The sequence below is a fragment of the Taeniopygia guttata genome, chromosome 2, assembly GCF_048771995.1.
Source record: "Taeniopygia guttata chromosome 2, bTaeGut7.mat, whole genome shotgun sequence".
In the NCBI taxonomy this organism is placed as follows: Eukaryota; Metazoa; Chordata; class Aves; order Passeriformes; family Estrildidae; genus Taeniopygia; species Taeniopygia guttata.
In genome coordinates, this window is record NC_133026.1 from 101,365,029 (window position 1) to 101,390,999 (window position 25,971).

Below are 25,971 nucleotides of genomic sequence, written 5' to 3' on the forward strand. Positions count from 1 at the left end.
TGAAAATATTAATTATGCTTTCTTCAGTTCTCAGAAAAAATTACTTCTAGGTATCTAAAGATCACAAAGTAAAATTACTATTATCTTGCATGGTTTTAGTGTCTAATAATATAACAATGGCTTAACCAGGGAGCAATTACCATCTGTGTTAATACTTTAAACATTGAATCAACACTTTGCAAGAAGGTTTTTGAAGCTAGAATCTGCCTGTCCATTTTTTTTTTTCCATGAAAATCCAAAAGATTTTATTTTTTTTTTTGCCAGGGATATTTAGAGCAGTTTGAGCATGTAGCTTTTGTAAGCATTCACCAAAATTAAATATGAACTCATGAAATTTTGTTTGCTTGCAGAATCATTGATGTCATATTTGGAACTTTTTATTTCAATCAGTAAAACAGCTGTGGTCTTCATTCTGCTGCATTGCTGTTGGTGATACAGAGCTGAGCTGACAAATCACATTTACTCCAGATGTTGTTTTGCATTTCTTACAATACTTAGTCCTCAACAAAGCTGTTTAGAGATGACTACATTTTAGGAAAACATAATCATTTACTACACCAATTAAAAAAGAAAACTGGGTCTGATTTGCTCAAGATCACTTTAACAAGTTAAACCCAGAAATTTTTAGCAGGAAAATATGTTTTCATTTTTTTAAACCCTCCCTATGATGTGGTCTGCTGAGACAACTGCTTTCCAAATATTGTCTAAATCTTACATAATTTTTTATTATGAAATATGCTGGTGTACAGGACAGCAAAATGCAATGCATAAAACTGTTGCAAATGCCAACGCTCAGAACATTTAACATGTGCACAGTTTAGTACACATATACACAGGAATACAGTTCTAACAGATCTCTGAAAAATGCTTAAATGATAATAAGCAGAGCTGTTTGCTGGGGTTTTAGGAAGCTATGATTTTCAAGTTCTAAAGAAACCAAAAGCATTTAAGTCTGCACATTTTGCATGCAAGTGATGCTAGCAACTCTCTCCAAGTCAGAGCCACTGTGAGGGGTTGAATTTCATTTCCCAATAGAGCACAACAATCCACATAAATGGTAATATCTAAACAGAACTGTAAATACTTCATATACACATAAATAATAATCATAACAGTAATTATTAATAAATCTGAATGTAATGTGTGTTTTTAATAAGCTTTGCCCTCTCTCCACTTCTGTTTGCTCTGAGGGTTTTGAGATTTATTCCTAATGAAAAGATTGTTACTTGCATTAAGAGGTAAAAGGTTTAACATACTGCAGAGGCAGGTGCATTAACTGCATATCCCAATAGCTTTTAAATCCTGTGAGGCTAACACATGCTTGGAATAGCCATGCCCTATTGTAAATTCAAAACACAGCCAACAAATTAAAAAAACACTCTGTTCAGCAATCCCTAACAGTCTGTCTCCCTTGAGTCTTTCCTTATTCACTCAGAAAATAATCTTAGATTCATGAATAAAAGTTTTGTCTTTCATTTCTATTTTTCCTCCTGGTAGACAGTGCAGGGCTTAGAATCAGAAATTCAGTCTTTAAAACAGTGTGTGGAATTCCTACATGTTTCTTTGAAAGACCAGAAGGAAGATCAGCGTCTCTTAAAAACAAATTCTACATGTTAAATAGAAGAGGAAACATTTTTTTAAGTATATGCAATACCAAACAAAGCTAAAAAGATTCTTGATCATTAAATGACCTGCAGTCTGCTCTAAAAAATTAGAATTGCTCTTAACCAATAATTAACAAATATTTACATATTAAGAACCCAGATTACCACCACATTATTCCAGCAGAGGACTGGTGCAGTTTGTTGGAACTAAGGAAATTATATCTTTGTAAGAACTTGGAATTGTGCAGTTGTGAGCCAGGCTCTGGGACACTTAGTGATTAATCCTAGTGATTAAATTGCCAACCAGTAGGTTCGGTTTTCCAATTTTCTGAACAACATGTACAGCATGCGCAACTCTTTTGTTAGGTAATTACCTTCTCCTACACGTTTTGTTGCCCTCTTTTCTCTTCCAAAGGATGCTTAGTCTCCAATCTTTAGCTCCTCTCTCTTAGTTTAGTTCCTATCTCCTTGCTAATGACATCATTTCTGTGCAACACACAACACAGATTTTCACACTGGGAACACCTATTCCCTGGTAAGGAGACTAAGGTGATTGACCTGTTTCAGGCAGGCTTAGGAATAGCTGTTGGCTTCTGTTTACTATTTTGGCCACTAGAGCATGTTTCAGACTTGAGTCAGAATTCTACGACCATAATTTTTGGGTTTTAGCAGCCCTTTCCAAAACATGTTCTCTTAGAATAAATTACAGGTGCATGCACTCAGGTGTGTGCACACTAACATTTTGGAGGAGAAGCTGCCTGTCTGATTTATTCCTATTCCCCTATGAGCATCTGCAAGCTACAAATCAATATTTTAGTGTGTAAGTATTTAGTGTTGTTTTTCCAAGACTAATTACATCCTAAAGGTGTTCTGAAATGCTGAGGCACCAGCATTCCTCTTTTAAATTACACATTTTTCTGGACTTACTTGTGCAGGATCCACATCATTCAACATAACTACTGAAGTGCAGTGATAATCTAGGACCAGCCTCCAGAAATCTTTGACAGTATTTGGTAAGGGATGCTGTGTAACTATAAAAGCTGATGGTTGCTTGTAGCTCTGCAAAGAAGTAACAAGATGATGAGAAGAATGGCAAGAGAGAAAAATCCATTTAGCAGAATGTCAGTCATAGCCCCAAAACTTCAGGACTGAAGGCATTATTTCTATTTTCTGTATAATTAATATATTGTTTTCAGCTCTTTCCTGAGATCTTATATGCTTCAAAGTTAATAAACTGTATTTGGGCAGGATATCACTTCTGCAAATGTTATATTTCTAAAATGTATTTCATGCCACAGGCATAGAGTAAACTCATCAGAGGCTTTTGCTTCCAATGTAACTCCTACAAGATTCTGAGCAACGGGTTTGTTTTGAGCTGTTAATGGACAGATTAATCTTGACTGTTTGCATTTAGCTCTAAATTTGAATGACGCCTGTGAAAGGAAATATCTAGTTATTCTTCAGAAATATTGTTGAAATTCTGGTCTATCTGACAGCAGCGAAGATACCCAGCGGATAAATTTCAGTGCTCTTTGTTTCTTTTAGTACCAGAGTATGTCATTGACTGAGCTGTTTGCTGGAACTTTTCCACTGTGGATCTCAAACCAGCATTTTCACTTACATCCTTTGAGTGATGAAAGCTATCGTGGCCATACTGGGGCAGTTGTAGGGAGGGGGTGCCACTGCCTTCATTAAGGAGGGTGGAAGTCTCTGCAAGCCTCAAACTGTAGCATTTGTACCACAACAGAGATCCAATCAGATCTGCAGGCAAATGGTTGGATTCCTGGGGCTGTCCTGTGCAGGGCCAGGAGTTGGACTTTGACTAGGCAGGTGCCAAGAGGATGGTGCCAGACTCTTTTTGGTGGCGCCCAGTGAAAGGACAAGGAGCAATGGCCATAAGCCAAACCACAAGAAGTTACAACCTCAAGGTGAGGAGGAATTTCTCTATACTGAGGGTGGCAGAGCACTGTAACAGGCTGCCTAGGGAAGTCATGGAGTCTCCCTCTCTGGAGACATTCAACACCCACCTGGACACGTTCCCGTGTTACCTGCTTAGGGGTGACCCTGCTTGGGGGTCAGACCACATGATCTCCAGAGATCTCTTCCAACCCTAGCAATTATGGGATTTGGTGATCCTTGTGGTCCCTTCAACTCAGGATATTCTATGATCGTTCTTTTAACAGACAGACACTGAGGAGACCACAGAAAATTATTCCACTGTGTTTTGGGTACAGATGCAGACATGCAAAATTTTGGTTCTTTGTATCAGCACATGGCAACCAGCAGGTAATGATGCTACTCTTACATTAGGCAGCTGTTTTCTATCCTACAGGCCGTGCCTTGCTGGAAGTTTCATGCAGGTGAGAGACGTCCAAAGGGGTCTCCATTAATCACTCAATTAGAAGCCTCAGCAGTTCTTACGGGAAAACTATTCTCAAACTCATTCTGATACTGAATAATGAAAACTATGCTGGCTATCCCTTTTTCTTGAAGTGATTCAAGTGCGGTGATTCAACAACACTTCAATGGATTCAAGAGGAGAGGGGGAAACACTTAATCTTGCTTGCTGGAGATTGAGTTTTTAGAGACATGGACAAATGTCTGCTCTTGTCCATCAGTGCAGGGATGCTGCAGAAGCATACTTCAGATGGAAAGCAACCCAAATCATGTCCTCCCTTATAGCCTTTTGCCCAGACACAGGTCTGTATGTAGTCCATCATTTCAATAGTGAAGAAGGGAAGCATCTTATTAAGGCCCTGCTCTTTCTAAGCATTAGTTAATTCACAGAACAAAAAAGTACTGAAGTCTCCAGGAAAGAAGACAATGTAATGGCACCATCACAGACCACAGATTAAGGCAGTTCTGTTCTAATATGAAATGTCATTGACCTACCGTGAGAATCTAGACAAGTCAATTACACTTCTGTTCTCAGTTTTTCTACATAGATAAACACAAAGACAAATTTTCCTCCATTTTCACTGGAGTGTTTTGAACTTCAGCTTATTTTAGGAAAAAGCTTTGAGAACTTGGAAGGAAAGAAATGAAAAAACTGCAATAAACTGTTATTACTCTAGCTGCACTTTTTAAAAAGGCCATTTACAATGTGTTCCTTCCTTACTAACCTCTGTTTTCTTGTTGTTTATGTGTTTGACAACCGTAATGACTATAGCTGTAAATTGTCAAAAATAGGCTATAAATATCTACAGACTGTAAATGCAGTTTAAGTGACTTTTTACTGTTACTCCATTACAAGGATTACAATTGCCATAGATGCATTTGGGAAAAAACTCCACACACACATGAAGAGGAACCATTCATTCAAACAGAAATAAACAGGAAGGCTGAAGTAATGGCTTGTGTACTATCTTGTGTTGACAGACAATTATTTTTTTTGTTAATTACCATTTAAATTATAAACAGAGGGAACTGAAATATTGCTGCAAACCTTATTATTCTATTTAACTGCCTGTATCTCTTAATAGGTAACTCTTGTTTTCCTAGGCCAGATGGTTAAAAATTCAAGCACTAGGGAGAAATCCAGACACATTTAATTTATCAAAACTCCCTGAATTGCTCTCTGAGCATGCCTTTGGAACCTTGGCTGTGACATAACATATGTGTGATCCTAAATGTACTTGGAAGTTTAAAGATTTTATGCCGTGCTTCTGGGAAACAAAACAAGCTAGAAGGTTTTCCTTCTTATGCTGACTCCATTTTCTAGCACGGCTCAGTTTGGAGGGCTGCTTATTGCCTTTTTATTATTAATGATGTGGTGGAGACTTACATCCATCAGTGCAGCATTGATGTAGTTACTGCTTTCCCCATCTATCGTGATGAGGAAAGGCAGGCATCTGTCTGGAGGCAGCACATCCATACAGCGATTCTTTTCGTGGTTTCGTGGCAAAAGAGCGATGCTGCAATCTTCAACACGCAGTGTTGGAGTCACCATATTTAAAGTCTTTCAGAGAGAGTAAACAATGCAACGGAAAAATTAACACAGCAGTGAAAGCAACCCAAAATATTTAAGAATAGATCAGCTCAGCATTCAGCTTCAGTGGGAATCAATATGCAGAGAAATGAAAACACATCACAGTCAGCAGGGTTTGGAAGCAGAGAAATCCCGGAAGCATACTATTATGAAAAATAACCTCAAAGACAGCTGCAGAGTAGCCTGCCTTCTGGAGAAAGGACAGTGGAAGCACTGAAATACTTCCCTTGAGTAAGAAGAATATTTTACTACTATCCCACTGCATTATTTTATGATTCAGCATAACTATTTTCCCTTTTTTGCCGTCTTGCCCTCCTAGACCTGTTACAAAATTCATATGGCTATAAAAACTTAAACAGAAGTCTTTACTATAGTTGAACTGTACAGTTTCTAAGCAATGTAAGCCACTACTTACCCTAAATTCCTCTTTGATCTGGCTCGAGTTTGTTTGAGGATCTAGTTTATTCATTTCATAGTAAGCAGACCTAACTTGAGAAGCTGGAATAGATGTGTCCCCGCAAAGACAGGCTTCCAGGATAGCATCATGGATGAATACATATTGTTCCTGGTTAAGCAATTAAAATAGATAGTTACTGACATGAACTGCATAGGCCATTAGTATTTTGGTAAATAAAACATAACAGCTAATATGGTTGCTACTTCACTATTCAGATTACCAGCACTGAATCAAGACCAGAAGCAACAAGCACAGTTTATCAAACTTTATCCCACTCATTCAGAAATGAATATAGAAAGTTCGGCTTAAACTAACTACAAGTAGTTAGAGAAGTGCAGTAACACTCTGTAACAAAACTCAGAATGTTTCTGGTTTCCTCATTCCTCTGGGTGGTTTTGTAGGTGCTAACACGAAACTAAGCTTCAACAAGATGTACTCCAGAATGAATCCTTCCCAGAGAGGAAACACTCCTGATTTTCCTTATTTTTTCCTTATATTTTAAGAAATAAGGAAACTTTCAGTGAACCTTCATTGAAGCATAACTGCACGCTTGTTTGGGCAGGGGCTCTTCAGGTTTGTGCGGAGATTATTTTCTTCATGTGACTGAGTAAACAACTTTCTGGAGGGTGCCAACTACAAAGCTCTATCTTTATGGGCCAGAAGAGTCTTTTTTTTTGCAAAGCTGTATTCCAGTAGAGGAGCAATACCTCAGTCTGCACCATGTTAACTCTCCGGGATCGAAGCTCTCTCACGCAATTATAGATGTCTACAACGCCTTCTCGTTCTGCCATATCTAGCATGATGTCAATGACAATGAAGCATCCAGTTCTTCCAGCACCAGCACTGAAGTAGAAGAAGAGCACAGTTAATGTGCAGCAGTTTATTAGAAATGTAAAAGGTGTAAGGGTTCATCTCAGAGGTGCTTGATCAATTGGATAATTACTGAAATTGAGCTGGGCATTTGCAGGACTTCAGACTCAACATTTTTACTCTCATTTACATATGGTATATATGTTTGTTATATATACAATATATATATTCTTGTTTACAGTTAATTTTTGAGTACACCTCCAGTGGCTTCAGCAGCCTGTCTAGGGAATACACAGTAAAGGAGAACCAAAAATATGTCTTGAGTTTAATGCAAACCACAACCGAGAGATTTCAGTTTTACATACCTGCAGTGAACAACCAGAGGCCCAGCATTTGGTGGACTCTTGGATTTGACCTGCCGTACAAAGCCCAGCAGGCCCGTGGCATGGTATGGGACACCATGGTCTGGCCAGCCCGTGAAGTGGAACTGGCGTATTTCCCGAATCTCATGAGCACCTCTCTGTTGGAAAGACAAGGGTTGAAATCTTCAAAAGCCTGAGTCTTGCTGAAAAGCATCCCCTACCAACACAATCTGTACAGATTGCTGTAGAGCTTCCTCATAGAAGGAGAGCAAGCTCACAGGTCAGGTATTAACTGGTTTCAAAGCCTTCCAACAAAATTAAGTAAGCAAGCACTAGATTGGTCAGAAACTTTTAGCAACGAGAGAAATGCTCATTTCTACATTTAAGTACTAGGCTGCTTTGCAAACTGTGGCCTTAAGATGCATGCCATGATCGCAGAACAGGTCAGCAGCAAGGCTGAACACAGAGCACAGATGACTTTTTTATTCCCACTGCCCTCCACAGGGGTTTTGCTGCTGACTGCAGGGCACTACAGCTTCAGCATAATTTTCCTTATCATTTGTCTCCTTAACTGGTCTGAAAGAAAAAGCTGAATAATAGGAAATCTTTCTGCACCTTCAATCATAGGGGTTGTGTTTGTAGCCCTCCACATGTTCACCCTTCAGGTGATTTGCCACAGTCTACAAGGACATGGATATGGTGAGACAGGTATGAATGAGAAGCTGATTGTGTAAGTAATTTCCCATGTGACTTTGGGGAGCAGTCTGGATATTAGAAGGGTGTATGTTAAGTTTTATTTTCTTACAGCTTGTATTTTCCCTTCCCCCTCTAAAAATGTAGCTTGCCAGTATTTTATTCTTATTAGAAACCCACAGACTGGAGGCCATCATACACAGTTCATAAGCAAACAGCAAAATTATGGCACATCATGTCTATGCTGGACTAAATGTCAACAATATTAGTAACTGCTAGTTTACAGTTTTTCTTCTTAAAGATGTATTTCCTGTCTTGAGATGGTTTTCATATAAAATATTTTATTCTCTTTGAATAATAAGTAATATAAGCTTCCCAATTTACCACTATTATGCATTAGTCTGGGATTTTCAGTGGTGGAGAATTTTGGACATGCCAGTGCTACAGGACTATAGAGGACTTAGTGTATGTTTGAGTCTTTGATGCTCTGGAGACAGGGTATCTGCTCACAGGAATATCTCATCTCCCCTGGAAATTGACACAAAAAGGCAGGCAAGGGAGAGGATTAAGAGCATGTGAGGCAATGGTGTGGACTGAGGAGACCACACCCTTGAAACAGAAATGACCTAATATCTTAAAAACCAATTTTAAAACATAATGAAATCCAGGAATAGACAAAACAATCTGCATTTTAAGACAGTCTAGCAATCACATTCGAATACCCTTTGGTCCCTGCTCTCCAGGGATTTTAGAGTGTGTTAGTTAATACATCTCTGCTACTGTAAGCAAGGCCTTCAACTCTGTAAATAGCCCTGCTTATGTGAAGGTAGTGCCTCAAACACTTTTATATTACTTGTAACGTGATCCCCAAAGAAACAAAGATGCCATAGAAAAAAAAACAGTGCCATGACTATACAAGTTGAGGACTGGCTACTACACAGATCAGGTTATGTCCTGTACATCCTCTGCCTTAGTTGTGAAAAGGCTGTCTGTCAGGCTGACTGCATTTTTGTCCTTCATTGTTAACAGCTCCTTAGGAAAGGTTTTGCATATAGGATACTTTTATAATGAGTTTTCTTAATATATCTACCTAGGAGTGATTTTTATCTCTAGCTTTCCTGTTGGTTTCTAAACCCAAAATAGCACACAACTGCATGAATCATAAAAGCATGTGCTCATCTGGGAAAGACTATACAGCTGAAACAAACAGAAAATGGTGTACAGTGCTAAACCCTAGGATGTTAAAGAATTCTACAAAAACTTATGCTGCTGCTGTATGTTACTATTCATGCATGACTTATTCATCTGAGTTAACTGTCGTGCTGTAAAGAAACGGCTCCAAAGGAACTGCTTATTCACACAATGCAAAGCATATCTAGAAAACAGTCTTCCAAAATCAGACTGCACTTTTGGCTTCAATTTTCTCAGCATTATCCCCCTATTACTCAACACCCATTAAAAAAAATAAACCAAAAAAACAAACCAAGACTGAAGTAAGTGATCAATTTATCTTCAAGCAAATCAACTTCTAAATTGTACTTTATGGGCAGGTATGAGATGTTCATCAACAAACAGAAAGGACGGTCAGAAAGGACTAGAGGTCTTGGAGAATTTGATTCCTCTGATGTTTTGAACATCTATTAGGTACCTACAGGCTGCAATTAGATCCTCCTTACCCATCCTTCTCACCTCTACCACAATGGACAAGGCTACTTCTCTTAACTCCACCCTTGCAGTTCATATGTGCTAAATCTTTAATGATTCTGGACTTCAGATGCTGTCCCCAGAAGTTGCACTGTACTGACACAGGGGGTTAGGTCTCTGCAAATTTTTCCTCTTGAATTACTGTAGTTCCTGTTACTGAAATCTGCAAGTCCTTTGGAATGGAGGCTCCAGTGTTAAGTGTTACAATACCACCTTTCAATCAGTATTATCTGCATGTTTGCTTAGGGTGCTCTCTGTCTCATCATGCACCTTGACTTAGGGACAGTGAAAAGTACCAATCTCAGTACATCAAAAATTTAAATTTGAGAGAATTATGGTGAGAGAGATGTACATACTTGATGTTCCAGTACCATTGGAGGAGTTAAAAAATATGGAAAATAGAGTAAAAACAAATGTACTTTACTCAAACTACAGTGACACTGCTTTTAGGGGCTTACTGAAAAACGACCAACTATTAAAAAGCAGTGTCTAAATGAAATCTTTTCAGATGGAGATTTTTAAAAAGAAATAAAATGTTTAGTGCCTTTTATCTCTATCTGTTCTAATGCACTTATTCAAGACAGTTTGGTTATGTTCAACTGTAGAATCCTCTAGGTCTTTTCTTCAGTCCCAGTTAAGAAGCAAAAAGCTAACATCAAAGCATGAGCTTAAAATTTGCAGAATAGAAATCAACCAGTGCTTCAACTACTTCAAAGTGCAGCCAACATTTCTCATCTATTTATTAAAAATACCTAAATGCAAGGCAATAACAGGCTTGAGTGAATTCAGTTTACAATATGTATAGTGGTAAACATGATACAATATTTCAATTCATTCAAACCACGTAATTCTATTATCATTACCCTCAGGTTGCTGTATTGATGCATACTTAAGTATTAGATTGAAGAATAAAACAGGAAAAAATCCCTAATTCCTTTGTTACTCTGGACGTGTGTACAGAGACCCTGTGGGACAGTCTTTTTGGCAGTTTCAGGTACCTGGGTGCAGGATTCTTTGATGCTAAATATTATGTTCTTCAAACCCATAAATGAATACTAATTCATCATTAGAGAGAACAAATAAATCATGGGTACTGCAACTAAATCAAAAGTAGCTTTCTAAGCTAATTAGTTGAAAATCTACTCATGGTGATGGAGCATTACTTTGGTGTGCCATTAGGAACGTCTAGTCTTATCACGGAGGCCCTTTCCTTGGTGTTCTGCAACTCAAATAGGTTCTGATACATGCAAGTAAAACATTTCTGTTCTTTAATGAATTCTGAATGAAACTGCTGAGTTTACACAAGATGCGTGGTACGCTTCACCGTTGACTGACCCTGCATGTTCTCACTTTCAGTGAGTATCTTATTTTTTATTTCTATGTTTTCCATATATTGCAGCTGGGGAACTGCAAGATCTACAGGCTACAAAGCATCAAACAAATGCATGGCATTCCTCTAACAAACTAATACAACACACTGACTGGAACTCTCCAAGTAAGGATGGATTCCAGGTGAAAAGAGGAATTGCCTTGAGAAGAACAGCAATTTGTTACAACTCTGTCTCTACAACCAGGCACACCCTGGCCCAACAGAAAATCGTATTCTCTACCACAGACTTCTGAATAATGCTGCATGCAGCCTCTGGTACAGACAGAAAATGATATTGGGGAACATAATATGGTAAAGCAGCACAAATGTGTTTTTCAATTGATTGCTGGGAGGGAGGCTTCGATTTCTCCTAGGCAAGGAACATCACTTTTTCTAACTCAGGCAGGGGCCAACAGTGATGAAAAGCACAGAACAGTTGCTGCATTTGAAGAAGAAAAACACAGATTACCATAAGAGGGCGGTAGTTGTTTACCCAAAAATACTTACAAACTCAGGATGTCAGTCAAAAGATTTAACTTTCCCTTGCTGAATCTGTATGTAAGTTACTTTGGCAGATACCAATGTATTTAAAAAAACTGAATTTGGAAACTTACCTTTTCTACAGCAAATGTTCGAATCACATATTCAGCCAGCAGCTCCGTTTCTATTAGGGTAACTTTAATGTCTTTATATATCTCTGTGTCATCTGGCCAGTATTTGCAGCATTTGACCTTTAAAAGATACAAAAGAAATTATGGTTCATTTATTTTAGAAGGTTCATACAGAATCCATTTTGCATTCTGTGCAATGATTTCTGATTTAAAGTGCAATCAGGCAGAGAACAGTCACATTTTCTGCACCTGTAAATGTTTGAGGGACATTGCCTCTTTTCTTTCTAAGACAGCTTTCAGAGTTTCACATAAACTTTGTGTTGTGCTTAGTGAAGTAGAGCAAATTTGTTTGGAGCACAAAGGGTATTTATGCCCTGCACCGTTCTGTTCTGGTAACTGTTCATTTCCTGTGCTTTCCAAAGCATAGTGTGCCCAGAAGGACAAATACCACCAGAAGATTTTTCCCCAAGCTCCACTTGTTGATTTGTCTCAAAAATACTTTTCTACTTTCTAAAACATAAGTGTTTTGCAGACAGGAAGGAGATCTCATGGCAGTTTACAGCTTTCTGACGAGGAGAAGAGGAGGGACAGCCACTGATCTCTTCTCTGTGCTGACCAGTCAGGGACTAAGGGAATGACCTGAATCTGTGTCAGGGGATGTTTGGGTTGGGTATCTGGAAAAGGTTCTTCCCCCAGAGGGTGTCTGGGCACTGGAACAGGCTGCCCCCCAGGAAAATAGTCACAGCACCAGCCTGACAGAGTTCAAAAAGCATTTGGACAGTGCTTTCAGGCACATGGTGTGACTCCTCAGGATGGTGCTGTGCAGGGCCAGGAGCTGGACTTTGATGATCCTTGGGGATTCCTTCTAACTTAAGATATTTATTGTATGATTCTCTATTTTTAGAAAACCACCTGTTTTCTCAGATTAACTTTCCAAAGGAACTGATGAGAGGTCAAATAGCAAAATTCAGTGCATGAAGTCAAGAGTTGAGTTTTATGCCCAGGCTTTAACTATTATAACTCTACATGGCTTAACTACTAATTCATGGGATAACTCTAAGCATTATGGGTAGGACTCATCTCTACTTAGCTCAACTTAAACTGCTATTTTTTAAAAGTGGGTGTTTTGAGGACTGTATATGATGATGTAGATAGCTGACAGACTTAAGAATTTTCTCCTCCTTCCCATTTGTGTGGACAAAGTGGTGGGCTGGGAAGCTAACACATTACTTACATCTCTGTTTTACTCTGCTTTATCATGGTAATAGCTATGCTATCACCACTGCATCTGGCCATCATCCAGTAGTGCAGTATGTGCTAGGAGTGGCATCTGTTATACATCTGCTGCATGGAAGAGTTTCTCTCTTTATCTCACCAAAGGGAAAATTTAAAATTATCTTTTAATACATGTAAATCTAGTTTACCTAAATATGCACTTAAATGAGTCAGGTACAAAAACCTGAGCACTTTAAATATCCAATGGAAAACTGATTAAAAAAATAAACTTCATAACTGATAAGAGTATTTCTCAGACCTATTTTCACACAAAAATATTTGGATTACTACCATGTTTAATCCTGAGCAAAAGGTAAAACAGATGAATGCATGTATAAGCATATACTGAAAACTAATGCAGGATTCAAATTATTTATTTATAAAAACTCCAGGTTCAGTATAGAAAGGAATATGCAGAGAATCAAACCCTGTCCTGTCAAGAAGAAAACACATTTTCTTAAGCAATTGTTTCCAATGTCACTGATAATTGTGTACAATCCTTCTTTACTGTCTGGATAGATGGGAGGTCTTGCCACATCACAGTAGTGACATTGGCTGATAAAATAAAAAGTTTGTCCAGACAGGGTCAGTAGTTCTGGCCCTTTTTCTGGCTCATTAGCAGGATAAAATTTAAATTTGGATAGAACTGAGTTGAAGGGATGGCAAAACACAGCCCCACATCAGGATCCTCTTCAGAGAAAAAGAGTAGCCTGGTCAGAAGCCACGGCTCCCAGCCACAAAATTATACAAGCATCCTAACAGCTTGTTCCTGCTTACACAGCTGATGGAAAGCTCCTAGAGCAGACCTGAAGTTCAGGGTAGATTTATAAGCAGGTTTTTATTTATTTTTCTGGGCTTGCCTTCAGACCTAGTAACCACAATAGTATTGGCTAAAAAAAAATTTCTTTATAGTCTTCACATTTCATCTGTTATTAACTCTGGCAACACCAGAGTTCCCTTCCATGGTGAGAGGCTTGGAGCTGGGACCCTGGACAGTGCTTGGCACTTCTGTAACAGGGCAAGGGTAGCAAGACTGCTCTCCACACCATGCTCCAGAGCCAGAAAGCTGACAGGGTGCCAGAGAGGAGAAGGATTCCAACCAGCCAAGGACCAAGCTGAGGGCCATTCCCAGAATTCCTAACAACAGGCTCTCTGACAAATGCGTATTAATCTCTAAAACATATCTATCCAGTGTAAGCAATGAATAAACATTTCAAAAGCATTATACATTGCTGCAAGCAGTTTAGTAGTTACTGCTGCTATCTATTGTTGCATCTACTTGATATTTATTCAGATCTTATTTTGCTCAGATGTATTTCCAAAATTCCTCTCACAGAAGCTAAGTGAAAAACATTGAATGCTCATTGTTTTGTCTGTGTTGTTATAATAATCCAGAAAATTCACATTGTTCAAATCCCTCAGGCCAGCAAACTGACCCTTTTACAGTCATTGCCAGAAGCTCTTAGAAACAGGGTTTTCTCACCTATGGCTAAGATGACTTTTTGACTCTTCATGAAGAGCAAGACAATTCACACTGCCTCTGGGCTGGAGCACCACACTGACAACCCCTTCTCTGGAGCCAGTTTCCTTTTCCTGCCTGTTCACATATCCGTTCCATAGGTGGAACCTGAACCACACGGAGAGGGCCAATGCACGTAGGAGGGGAGCAGCTGCAGCCGTGATCCCAGGCACAGCCCTGCTCATCAGCACGGCTTCTTGGTTGCTAACTTTAGCCTCGTTTCTTTCTGATGGACACATGCAATCCTTGAACAGTTCTAGTTTAGCAAAATAAACAATTGCGGGGGGCTGGGACTCAACCTTGGCTGAATTAAATTGCTCTTTCCTTGAAGGAAAACATACTTGTTTCTAACTTGGTAAGTCCAGACTGTCTGGATTACAGCTAAGAACTAGGGACAATTCAGAAAGAACAATTTAGAAGAGCAGTCTCCGTGTTCTTATGCCTCAACTGCTGGATTTGATTCCACTCTATTTTAAACCTTATTTAAGATGATACAGTGGAATAATTAGGGAAGCACTGGGAGATGTTGCACAGAAGTTATAGCCTTTTGTGCCTCATGCAGCTTGGGCCGCCAGGGATTTCTTACTCTGCTGCACAGGGGATTTTGGGCACGGAGCAGACTGGAGCTGAGCAGAAGGATCCATGACAACACAATTTCCTGAAAACTCTCCCGAGTGGAATAGGGGCTGTGAAAGCCATGGGAACCATGCCAGAATTCAATGAGAGCCACAGACCAACTGATGATTCACTCTCTAGCAAAGGAAAAAAGACCCAAACCCAACTTTATTTTAATTCAGGCTTTTCTCCTACTTTTGGCTCTTGTTCTGCAATGCTCTGCATGTGCTGAGTTTTAGACTTGAGAACTCCATGGACTCCTGGTGAACCAAAAGTCAAGTAAATGCATAAATATCCATCTCCCATCTACTCTAGGACCACCCAAATAATTGCAAAGGTGTCTTAAAGACAGAAGTACATTAACTAGTATAAATCAAAATCACATTTATAAATGCTTATTGGATCAGGGCCTTTTATTTGTACAAGAAAAGACAATTGCAACAAAGTAGAATATGGTTTTACTCATTAAATATGAGAAACACTGCTGGTAGCATATGTTCAATTTTTCTTTTTAGCACAGCTTTAGCTACCATATCTTGACGAATCTCTTCTATTTTATAAACATTTGGTACGTGTTTTACAAAAAAGTCTTACTAACAGAAGGTTTAACTAAATAATTGATACATGATTCCTGAACTAAATATTAAATGCACTAGATCCCTTTTTTTCCACACAGTTGCTACCATAACAGTAAGTATCGTCCACAAAGCAGAAAACATAATTTTGAAATCTCATCTGAGCAGAATTATAATTGAGAGTTTGTTCACATACACCCCACATTTATATCCTACCAACATGCCAAAAAATACAGATGTTCATCACAAGATGAGATAAAAGGATGATTGCCAAAGACATAATGAAAATGCTTTGGTTTAATCTATTCATCCCAAGGTACACTGTCCAATTGTTTCAAACATGTTTATTTTACTAATAATTTTAGAAATGTGGAGAAGAGAATTTTACCTACTTACACCCTCTAGTTCCATCCCCCAGTAAAATAGTCTAACGTGTGAAACTTAGAATTAAAAATGAAGGTGGAAAGTTGTTGTTGCTAGTTCTAAATATAACAAATAATGTAGGCTGTGGAAGGCTAATGAACACAAATTGTGACTTCCAAAGCTGTATATTTAACCATTTGCAATGTGACACATGTAGCTAAAGGCAGTAGAAAAGTCAGGACAGTAATTCATTTGCCTAGAATATTGAAGTAGGAGTAATATTACAGGCTTAATATGTGAGCTGGCTGTGAAATACACTTTGCAGTCCATACAGAACAGTTTAAATAACACTGATTATTCAAAGTTTCCTATTGCCTTTGATTCTGAAATATTCTTTGCAAAAGGGTGATATATATAACTGACTATGCCCTGCATGGATTATCATTAGTGAAGAGCAGTATTATACATTCTAATCTAAAATTAATCCTGAACTAAATAATGATGATAAGTCAGACATAAATTTTGAAGTGAAACCTCTTGGCTATAAAATGAAACAGCCAACCATGCTCACTGGTAAAATTTTTAACAGATTTTACAGATGTAGCTCGGATAACAGATACTTGTACTTGGCTGACTTGAACTAGAAGAATATCCAATAATTGAAAGTATTTTTACTTAAATACTTCTCAAACAAAAAATGTATTACAATATAAGAACATTTTATATGTTATAAAACAACCTTTGACAGAAGATAAACCCCAGCCTTTCTTTTTTTCATTTTCTTTTGTTTGCTTTTGAGGAAGTCTGTTATTAGTTTTATACCTCATTCTGCAGTTTTCTAAAAGAGTGTGGAAGACTATAGAGAAATACAATATTTGAGATACTGTTTGGCACCATCAGATAAATGGGTCTCTGTGAAGTCAGCCAGAAGTCTTGATGTTGTTCACAGCTGCCAGGGTGGGGACAGATGTCTCCATGAATTTTACCAGCTCAGTCTAACTTCCTGGGATGACTCAGAGCTGACATAGTTCTCCACCTTCTGCTGCCCCAACAGTGCAGCCCTAAGTTGCCTGGTGGGTGCACTCTCATTCAGCTTCTGTCCAGAAGAGCTGGCTTTCTGGACATGTCCAGCAGCAGCCATAAAGAATGCTTTCCACCTGAAAAAATTAATGTGACCCTTTGCTCTTAAGACTTAGGTATACTGTTAGCATGCCATCAACCTGGCAGAGTGGGTTAGATGAAATTAAAATGACAGGCCTAACCCATGGTGTGGCCTTCTTTTGACCATAGAGAAGATTTGGTCTAGAAGAGCTGCCTTAGGGTAAGGCAACCCGAAGTACAGCTGTTCCAGCATTCCTGCCTACACTGTTAATACCAACAGAGGAATATGGATTGTCTCTGTTGCATTGCTTATGTTTAGGCAATTTTGTGCACCTCAGTACAGCCCTAGAGAAGAAAAGCTGAGCACAGAACACATGAGAAGGGTGGTCCATGCCAAGATGAAGGACGGTTAGCTAGAGCTCCTCAAAGCCTGTCTTAATTCCCGACACAACTGTGAAATCATGGCTCTGTTTCTCAGATCCTGTGCTCCAAGGACCTGATGTGTCTGCATTGAGCAGCCCAGCCTGTGCTCTGAACCATTCTTCTATTCCAAGATCAAAATCATGCCATTAGCTGGGTACAGAGCACCACCTACTTAGTGGATTGCCTTCTGGCTCTAAAACCTGATCATCTGATGTTAGCTTAGACAGCTCTACATGGGACACTACTGGGTACCATGGGTAAAGTAAAACTGTATCAGTGCCTCCAGGATACTTCTCCCTTCACAGAGAGACTGAGAGATAATTTCAAGAGACTGCTGAGGCGAGGAGACTTGCATTTATGAATCCATTTTGCTAGCCCTGACATTTCAAGTAAGAACCTGAAGTCCTCCCTCTTAGCAAACTGCACCTGAAGTTGCATCCTACACCTTGGTGGCACTTCAGTTAGTCCAACAAAGGGGTCAGTGCATTTGTGTATCCTTAAACCTCTTTTGTTCGTTTCTCAAAGTGATTATCTCAATTGGATTAGTAAGCAATAAGATATTAATCTGTGTTGATTAGCATTCTTTGAAACATAGCTTTTACTGGAGATGAGAATAAAACAAAATACTGAGAGCTGAACCCATGCCTGCTCTGAGTGACATGGACAGTGCTGAATGCCTCTAACTTGATGTTGTGTTTTGTGATGCTAACACTGCTAGCCTGGGAACATCTTTTGTAAACAATTGCAGAGTCCTTCCTTCTCTTTCCTGGAGAACAACAAACTAAATTTTCCCAAAGGGCTTCTCCCTTATTATGAATAATGCACTAATATAAACTTACTACTGCTGGTATAAATCTAGAAAGACGAAATCTGTTGTGATAACTAGAAGGGTTTGCTAGCTTGAAAGATTAATAATAATTTTAAATTGGTTTTCTGGTGATTGATATTCTGTAAAAGTATAAACTGTCCTCTACCCAATAAGAGATACTGGTATTACAGTGAAACCAAAAGTATATAAGCACAAGTCTAATTTTTGGGGGGTAAACAAGATTAGGAAAAAATATTCAGTGGATGGGAAAGGACACTGTTTATATATTTAGAAGTTTGGACTACAATTATCTTGAGGAAGTGAATGGATTAATATAACAACCTTTCTCCTTTTATTTAGAAACTGTGGTTTCTTTCTTTCAGTAGAAAAGTTAAAATGGAATCTTAGTCACCAGTATGCATACAAAGTCTTTGGCACACCTCCTAAGGAGCATTAGCACCAGCATCCTGAATTAATTCCAGTGTAGGGCATTTGGCTTATTACATTTAGAGGCAGTTTCAATTAGACAGAGTGTTCTTCCATTTATACTAAATACAAACGTGCTGTTTGTGAGACATGCTGAAGAGTCACTGTGTTTCACCTTTGCAAGATCACAGTATTGGGTGATCTGAATCTTAAATACAATTTGAGTTTACCTTTGTTTATTAGAAGTATCTTCTTCATGGAAGATTCTCAAAAACTTGTAAAATGTATAAGTACAAACTTTGTAATAGCTCTGTGATTAAAAAAAAAATCCATTTTCAATCTAAGCATAGGTGTTAAGTCTGTTGGAAGTTTCACAGAGTTTTTTTGTTGCTGAAATTTCCAATGAAGATTTTGTTTTTTTCTTTTCATCTGTTTCCAGTAAGAAGTCTTTGGACAGGGTTTTATTTAGCAGTTTTTCTTGGATGTATAATCTCTGTCGAAAACACAAATTATCAAGTAGATCTGAAGATGTGGTTCGTCATAAAGACTTTTGGATTTTATTTGTTAAGGAAACATCTGTTTAAGAAATGTCTCTTGAATGCTGACCAGTGCTGCACATCCTGAGAACCCAAAGACATGAACATATGACTTTTAGGGCTGTGACCATACAGGCTTTCCTAGGAAGAACAACCTTTTTCTGACACCATTTATCTTACAAGTAATGCTTTTTATAGCAAGCCAGCATCAAGGAAATATTCCCTCTGTCAGAAGACTGTTGTATGAATCTCCTCGCTGCCATGTGGAACTCTTTTAAGCCTGAAAAGTCAGAATTATCCCCATTTTTGCAGAGAAGTGCCACATATATAACATGTCAAGCACAAGTCCAGGAAAAAAAGCCAAGGAAAAGTTAAACCACCACTGTATTCTTCCTTTTCCCCTATGCAAATACAGCCCTTCTGGCTCCTGGGAGGGAAATGTCACCTGGAAAGAGTGTGAAATTACTGTTAGGAAAGTATACCACTCCTGAGGGATAAGATGGCAGGGAGAGGCAGTTTAGGTAGCACAAAGGTGTGGGCACAGGCATAGGGGCTGTTTACCAGTCTGTGGCTGACCTTCACTCCCCTTTGTGTCACATCCATTCTGTTGCACTCAACCTTGCTTCCTTTCACAAAAAGGGTCTTTTGTGTGCTTATTAACACTATTAGCACTGGCTGTTTTCTAATTCCGAGTAATAATTGAGAAACTCTTAATTACTGTAATTACCATGCTCCTAGGGTGAGGTTTTATTTTTTATAATTATTTATAGTGATTTTGTTTGTGAATACTTTGTTACATTAAAAGCATGATAGACAATCTATAACCACCTTTACTGAATTTTGCAGCATTTTGAAATTTTCAGCATTTATTAATCAGTTATTACTAAATTTCTTCTGCCTAAAGCAAGTGGGAGAGAAAGCGACTACTGAAAAATGACAAATAAGGTGACATGCCAAGTTTGATTCCACCAACTAAGTACTAGTACCAACCCAACAAGAGCAAAGATGGAGGTGACAGCTAGATGGCACAATTGAATATATTCTAAATCTTCCCACCATGCCTCTTCAAGGAAGACAGAAATGTTTCAATGTGTGTAAACAATGAAACAAATCAAGAACCACCTGAGACTTTGGACAGTAGATAAACACTTTGATCACATTCCCATTGCTTTTCTGGGTCTTTGGGAGTTTGCTCTCCAGAGTGGTCTCTTGGAGCAAGCAAGATGTTCTTCTGTGTCTCCTTTATGATCATCCCGTGTGATCATAACATCATCACACTGCTGGATAGAAATTTTTGTTTCTTACAGAATAATCCACCCAATTATGCTAAATCTCTCAAGTAAAGATGCTCCTGTAAATTACACTATCTTCAGTTCCTCTACCATTTACAGACATGGGCACGTAGGCCTCTTGCATTAATGTAATCCAGAATACATTACTATGAAACAGCTTGTTGTCACCCTGACGTAATTATATGAGTCTTGATTCTCATTTATGCTTTTTATCCATTAGTGTGTGGCTTGGAAAACTCTGATTTGTGGTTCATTTCCAATAATTACTTGCCATTTTCTTTTTGTGAACTTCATTGTGCTGTTGATCCCAGCATGAAGAAGATACAGACCTTTTTTCAAGGTTGTTTCAAGGGCTGCTTATTTGTTTAGGGTTTTTTTTGGTAAAAGATGTTATCAATCCAGGCCAATCTTAACTAAGTCCCATTTCATCATCCTTTATCAAAGAACTATTAATGCGACTCAGCAATGCTTTTTCTAAATGACTGTGAGACCTCATTTTGGTTTTTAATAAACAGTCACATTCTAATGAGGTCTTCATAAAACTGACTAAATATGTTTAGAAATCATTAGCTTAAATTATCAGTACAAAAGTCTCCTTAGGGAGCCCTGCAGATTTGGTAAGACTTCTGGCAGATGGATTAGTGTAACAGCTCAAGATAGTTCTGAATTTCCACACAAGCAGTATAAATGTGAGTGACTGGGTAACAGGCTACTAGATAAAGAGCTAAATGTCCCTCAGGTGGGTTCATTAAAGAGAGAAAACAATCAAAACACATTTCAGTGCCATTTAAATACCAGGTGCACAGCAGTCTGCAGGTGCCAGAAACACTGACAAGGGTCCCTCACTGGAACACACAAGAGCTTAAAGGGATGTGCAGTTCTGACAAGTGTGCCTCAGATAATGACAGATATTGGCAGATGTACCCGGACCCTGCTGGAGGGTAATGGGGGACTGAGTCATTTGCAGCAGGTGCCTGCATTAGGGACAGCCTCATGGTGATTCCTCTAGCAGCAATTAAAACAGTTCTGATGCATAATGCTCCAGGGCAAGAAGCAAGTTCCTAGCACTGATTTAATGACTATCCAGCCAGTACTGGAAAACAAATACACATACGCCCCCTCAATGATTAATTCATGAAGGCTGTACATTGTGTGGCAAACCTGTTAAATTTTGAAAATTCCTGTTTCCTGAAAATGCAGAAGATTTTTCCTTCTTGGCTTACTGTGGGTCAACATGGTTAAAAAGTAAAAATAAGAAACCCCTATAAATCTTATAGCAGTGATAGCAATAGAAATAGAAAACCTCAAGTTTGGGAAGGTTATAAAGGTTTGCCCTACAGGAATAGTACCAAAAGTCCATTAAAATCATTACTACTCAAGGTGGCACAGAGCTTGTGTTAGGGGTTGCGGGACAGATGGTGTATTTATAATTTGCCTCCTTGTTGCTGATGATTCCAGCTCTGGGAGTGGCACAAAAACACCAATGGAGGAGAGAGTGCATTGTTCTGTGGCTTATATAATTTTATTTCCATTAAAAGCTCATTTCAATTTCTGCTTTCTGGTTTTACCTGTGCTGGCCTCCAGAGAAAGTAAGAACAAAGTCATTTCTACCACTAAAACAAACAGAAACAACAAAGCTGCAGATGTGTATCTCTTGCACCCTGAAGAAATCTCCACGGTGGCAAAACCCATTCCTTGCTGCTGTGGGAATGTGCTGTGCACCTAAATGCTGTGAGAAGAGGCTGCTAGCACTGGCACCAAGACTGGTGTCTCCCTTGCTGACATTCGACAGTTCACTCTAATTGGAGCTTCCAAATACTGACTTTGGGAAAACAGCATGCGGTTTCATGCAGAATGCTGGTTTTACTCCCAGGCTTGTTTATTCATACCCAGAAAACATCCCCTTTAAAGTTGTTCCTTTGGGCACTTACGAATGTGTATAAAGCTTTAACAAAGAGGTTTGCTGGAGAGCTTCATATTCTTACAAATCCACCCATTCTGAATTGATACGTGACCATCCAGCTATTTCTACCTTCTTCCTTACTCAAGGGATTGCATTTTTAAAGCGGCCTCCACGATCCCTCTTTGTCTCTGCAATTAGTACATATGTTCCTGCAGCAGGTGTTAATTGCAGTCACAATCCCCATCTTTTTTACATCTAAAAATAATACTGGCACCTGATCTGTAAGCAGGCTTGAGCACACAGATTCTAACTGTTAGGATTTATATTATCAGTTCACAAAGGACATAGAGAAGAATAAACTGAAATCGTAAAACTGGACTTGCTCAAAAGGACTTCAACTCACACCACACAAACAGTACTCTCTCATAATGCAAATGCCACAGGGCAGAGGGGTATCAGACACTCCACCAGTGTGAAATTAAAAACATCTTTTAAAACTGTGCTGGCTCAAACCAAGCTGTGTGCATTTGACTTCTTATTTCAACAATTTGATTTACAAGAATTGCAGTAGTTCCCAAAAAAGCAGTGGGATTTCTTTTTATATCAAATGAAAGCCAAATTCCTAAGCAAATTTTCTTGAAAAAAACATTCCAGATGAGAACTAAGACAGCAGTGCACAGACAAAGCAGTAAATGAAAAGACTCACTGACATTTGTGTGAAACACAGAAAAAGGTTCCATTCAATACTTGTTGAAAACAAAATTAGCCATAACGACTAGAGTAGGAGGCCTACTTTAGAAGCTACCAAGCAAAGAAAGAGAAGTACAGAGTATCAATTAGGTAACTCAACCTTTCCTTTACTATCCCGCTCCCAAACATGACCTCCTGATCAACAAACAGTGCACAAATGTGTAAAACTAATTTTTTCTGTTTTCGTCCAGAAGACTTTCAGGAAGGAAAACCCAAACCAGCCAGACCAATTTAGACAAATATACCAAAAGCAATTTCATAGTTTAACTACTTTTTTCAGATATCTGTTTCAGAGTGACCCTCCTCCCCCCCACCCTTAACCTTCTTTAAAAAAAATAAAGAGACGATTCCATACCTTGTCCTGCAAAAAAATGATTGATTTTCTGAAGGGAAATGGTATCTCTGAGATATGTACAAACATATGACACCTCCTCTCTTTGTCAGTCTTTGCAGACTCTGCTGTACAGAATGCAGCTTTATCAGCTACTTTTCCATTGTGCTAATGGTAACAAAGCCAAGCATCCAAGGCATGTTTAAAAATAATTGATAACAAACCTCTCAGCACAGGCAGTCATACATATTTTATGTGCTATACTTAGTATGTAAGAACCTTGTTGGTCTGTTATTTAATTTTGAAAAGCAAACACCTTGGATGTCTTTAATCTTTTTAAGTACAAAAACCACTTACCCTTCCCACTTCTACGAGATTAGTAACCATGATTATGCTTGCTGTGTTTTCATGCCATACCATTCTCCAGAAGTCATATATTGTCTCCTGCATTGGTCCTGAAACAATAAATCATATGAAAGGTTACTATCTGAAAGTCTCATGATTGGAAGCTTGTCTCTAGGGAACTTTGTGAAACTGTGACTGTACACAGATATTCGTACCACTATCATCGTATTTTTTATTTAGGGTCGGTCAATTTCCTTTCTGTCATCCTACCTATTTGCATTTAAGTATTTTTCTCCTGAAATAGTGTTCTGAAAGAAAGTTAGTTCTCCAGCACTTAGGTATTTATCTCCATAATACCCAGAAGGGGAATTATAAAAAATGGGTTACATCACTCTTTCTTTTAGCAATTGGATAACTTAGGGAAGGTGGATTTGGAATGAAATGAGCCTCAGTGGAGTATGTGGCCTTTCCTGGTTTCTAATATTTTTCTTAGTATACACTATTCATCAAATTACCCCAGCTCCTAAATTGTAGTTCCTGAAGTGAGACAGAAGTTACAGTTTTTTTGCTGCAGTGTATCACTTTGCAAAACAGTGGAGAAAGCAGCAAAGAAACCTGATGTCCCACGGCAGCAGATCCTCTGCAGTGCTTTCCCTAACCTGTCTCCTTCTGTTCATTAACATACAGGGCTCCAGCATCCTGCTGAAGCTGGGTACCAGCTCACAGGAAATGCTACAGAAATGTAAAATGTTGAGAAAAAACACATCCTTTTTTGTGCACTCAGTCCTGTCTGTTTGTAGCCTACGCATCTTACTCACGGTGCTTGGTGTGCCACCCTAATTTTAAACCAGTGCTTTAAAATCACTGAGCCAGTAAGATTAAACAATATAAACTATAAGCTTAACATCCATAGTGAATCCATTACTGAACTGTCACATTGCAGTAAACAATTAGAGGTTTATTTAGAGGAATGACTTAAATCAGCTAATTGGAGAACAAATGGATAATGTATTACCCTAATGTTTCTCTAGTAAAGAAGGCAATACTTTTCAAGCATTACCAAACCATACATTGACAGATTTGAACAGATTGGCACCCATGTTGTGTACTTTGATCTCCCTTTGAAAATAAGATCTTCACTCTGAAATCAAGCATTTAGTGGAAAATGTAGTCATATATTATTACTATGTTTTCATGACAGAGGGCTTGGACCAGATAGTATTTAAAGATCCCTCCCATCCCAAACCATTCTGTGACTTTGTGACTCTATAATGCTAGAGGCAAGCCAAAACCAATTCACTAGGCAAATAACATCACAGTTATGACATAACTTAGATCTGAAATTTAAGAAAGAGGTAATAGACTAAACCACTTGAATTTTTAAAAAACTGTATTTATTTACAGCACTTCCAAATTATAATTTTTCCACCCATAATTTGCACAGATAATTTGAAGAAGCTATGTATTTTCCCCGTTATTTTATGTCTTTAAAAATGATGCATATATTATGAGTTTCATAGGTCTCCTGATAGTTTTCGTTTCCTTATAGGTTTCTTTGAATTGCTTTCATTATTCATGTAACAGGAGAAAAAGCCATTTAAAGCAAGAGGAAACTATGACTGCTAGAACATAAGAAATGTCAGAAGGTCTTAAGAGTAGAATTAACAGCAGAATCTCAAGCTATAGCTTCTAAAATTACTAAATTCAAGCTAATGTTATAGCTGCAAAACTGAACACCTTTCTTTCCGTCTTTAAATTAACAGAATAGAACAAGTGATACTTTTGTGAGATTTCATTCTGAATTTCAACAACAGTTTAATTGCTCTCTATTGTATGGAAATTTACAGCAAGTATTTTTCTTCTACATAAGTGTCCTGGATATGTGATACAGTCATGGTCCAAGTGCAATTTTGAATGTCACAGCAATGTAATTATTATATATTCTTGTGAAAGTTTAACTTGTTTGTGTTTTAATATTCTAGCATTCAATGTAGCTTTCTTTTGCAATTAAAGTCATGACAGCATTAGAAAGGTTTTGTGCCAGCCTCTCCTACTGATTATAAGGAATCAGAGTATTCCACTCACTCTAGGAAAATACTGCCTCTGTATAG

General features: G+C 38.4%; 1 protein-coding gene across 13 annotated transcripts in view; it reads right to left on the reverse strand.

Annotated features, from left to right (window-relative positions):
- Window positions 1–25,971, reverse strand: part of PTPRM (protein tyrosine phosphatase receptor type M) — a 441,751-nt gene that overhangs the window by 10,476 nt on the left and 405,304 nt on the right. For all 13 annotated transcript variants that reach the window (XM_030265998.4, XM_072924519.1, XM_030265997.4 and 10 more), the window contains 7 exons: window positions 23,873–23,970; window positions 11,602–11,718; window positions 7,225–7,379; window positions 6,757–6,892; window positions 6,008–6,157; window positions 5,389–5,562; window positions 2,532–2,663 (listed from right to left, as the gene is read on the reverse strand). In XM_030265998.4, the coding sequence (XP_030121858.2) occupies window positions 2,532–2,663; window positions 5,389–5,562; window positions 6,008–6,157; window positions 6,757–6,892; window positions 7,225–7,379; window positions 11,602–11,718; window positions 23,873–23,970 (962 nt within the window). The remainder of the gene's footprint in view (window positions 1–2,531; window positions 2,664–5,388; window positions 5,563–6,007; window positions 6,158–6,756; window positions 6,893–7,224; window positions 7,380–11,601; window positions 11,719–23,872; window positions 23,971–25,971) is intronic.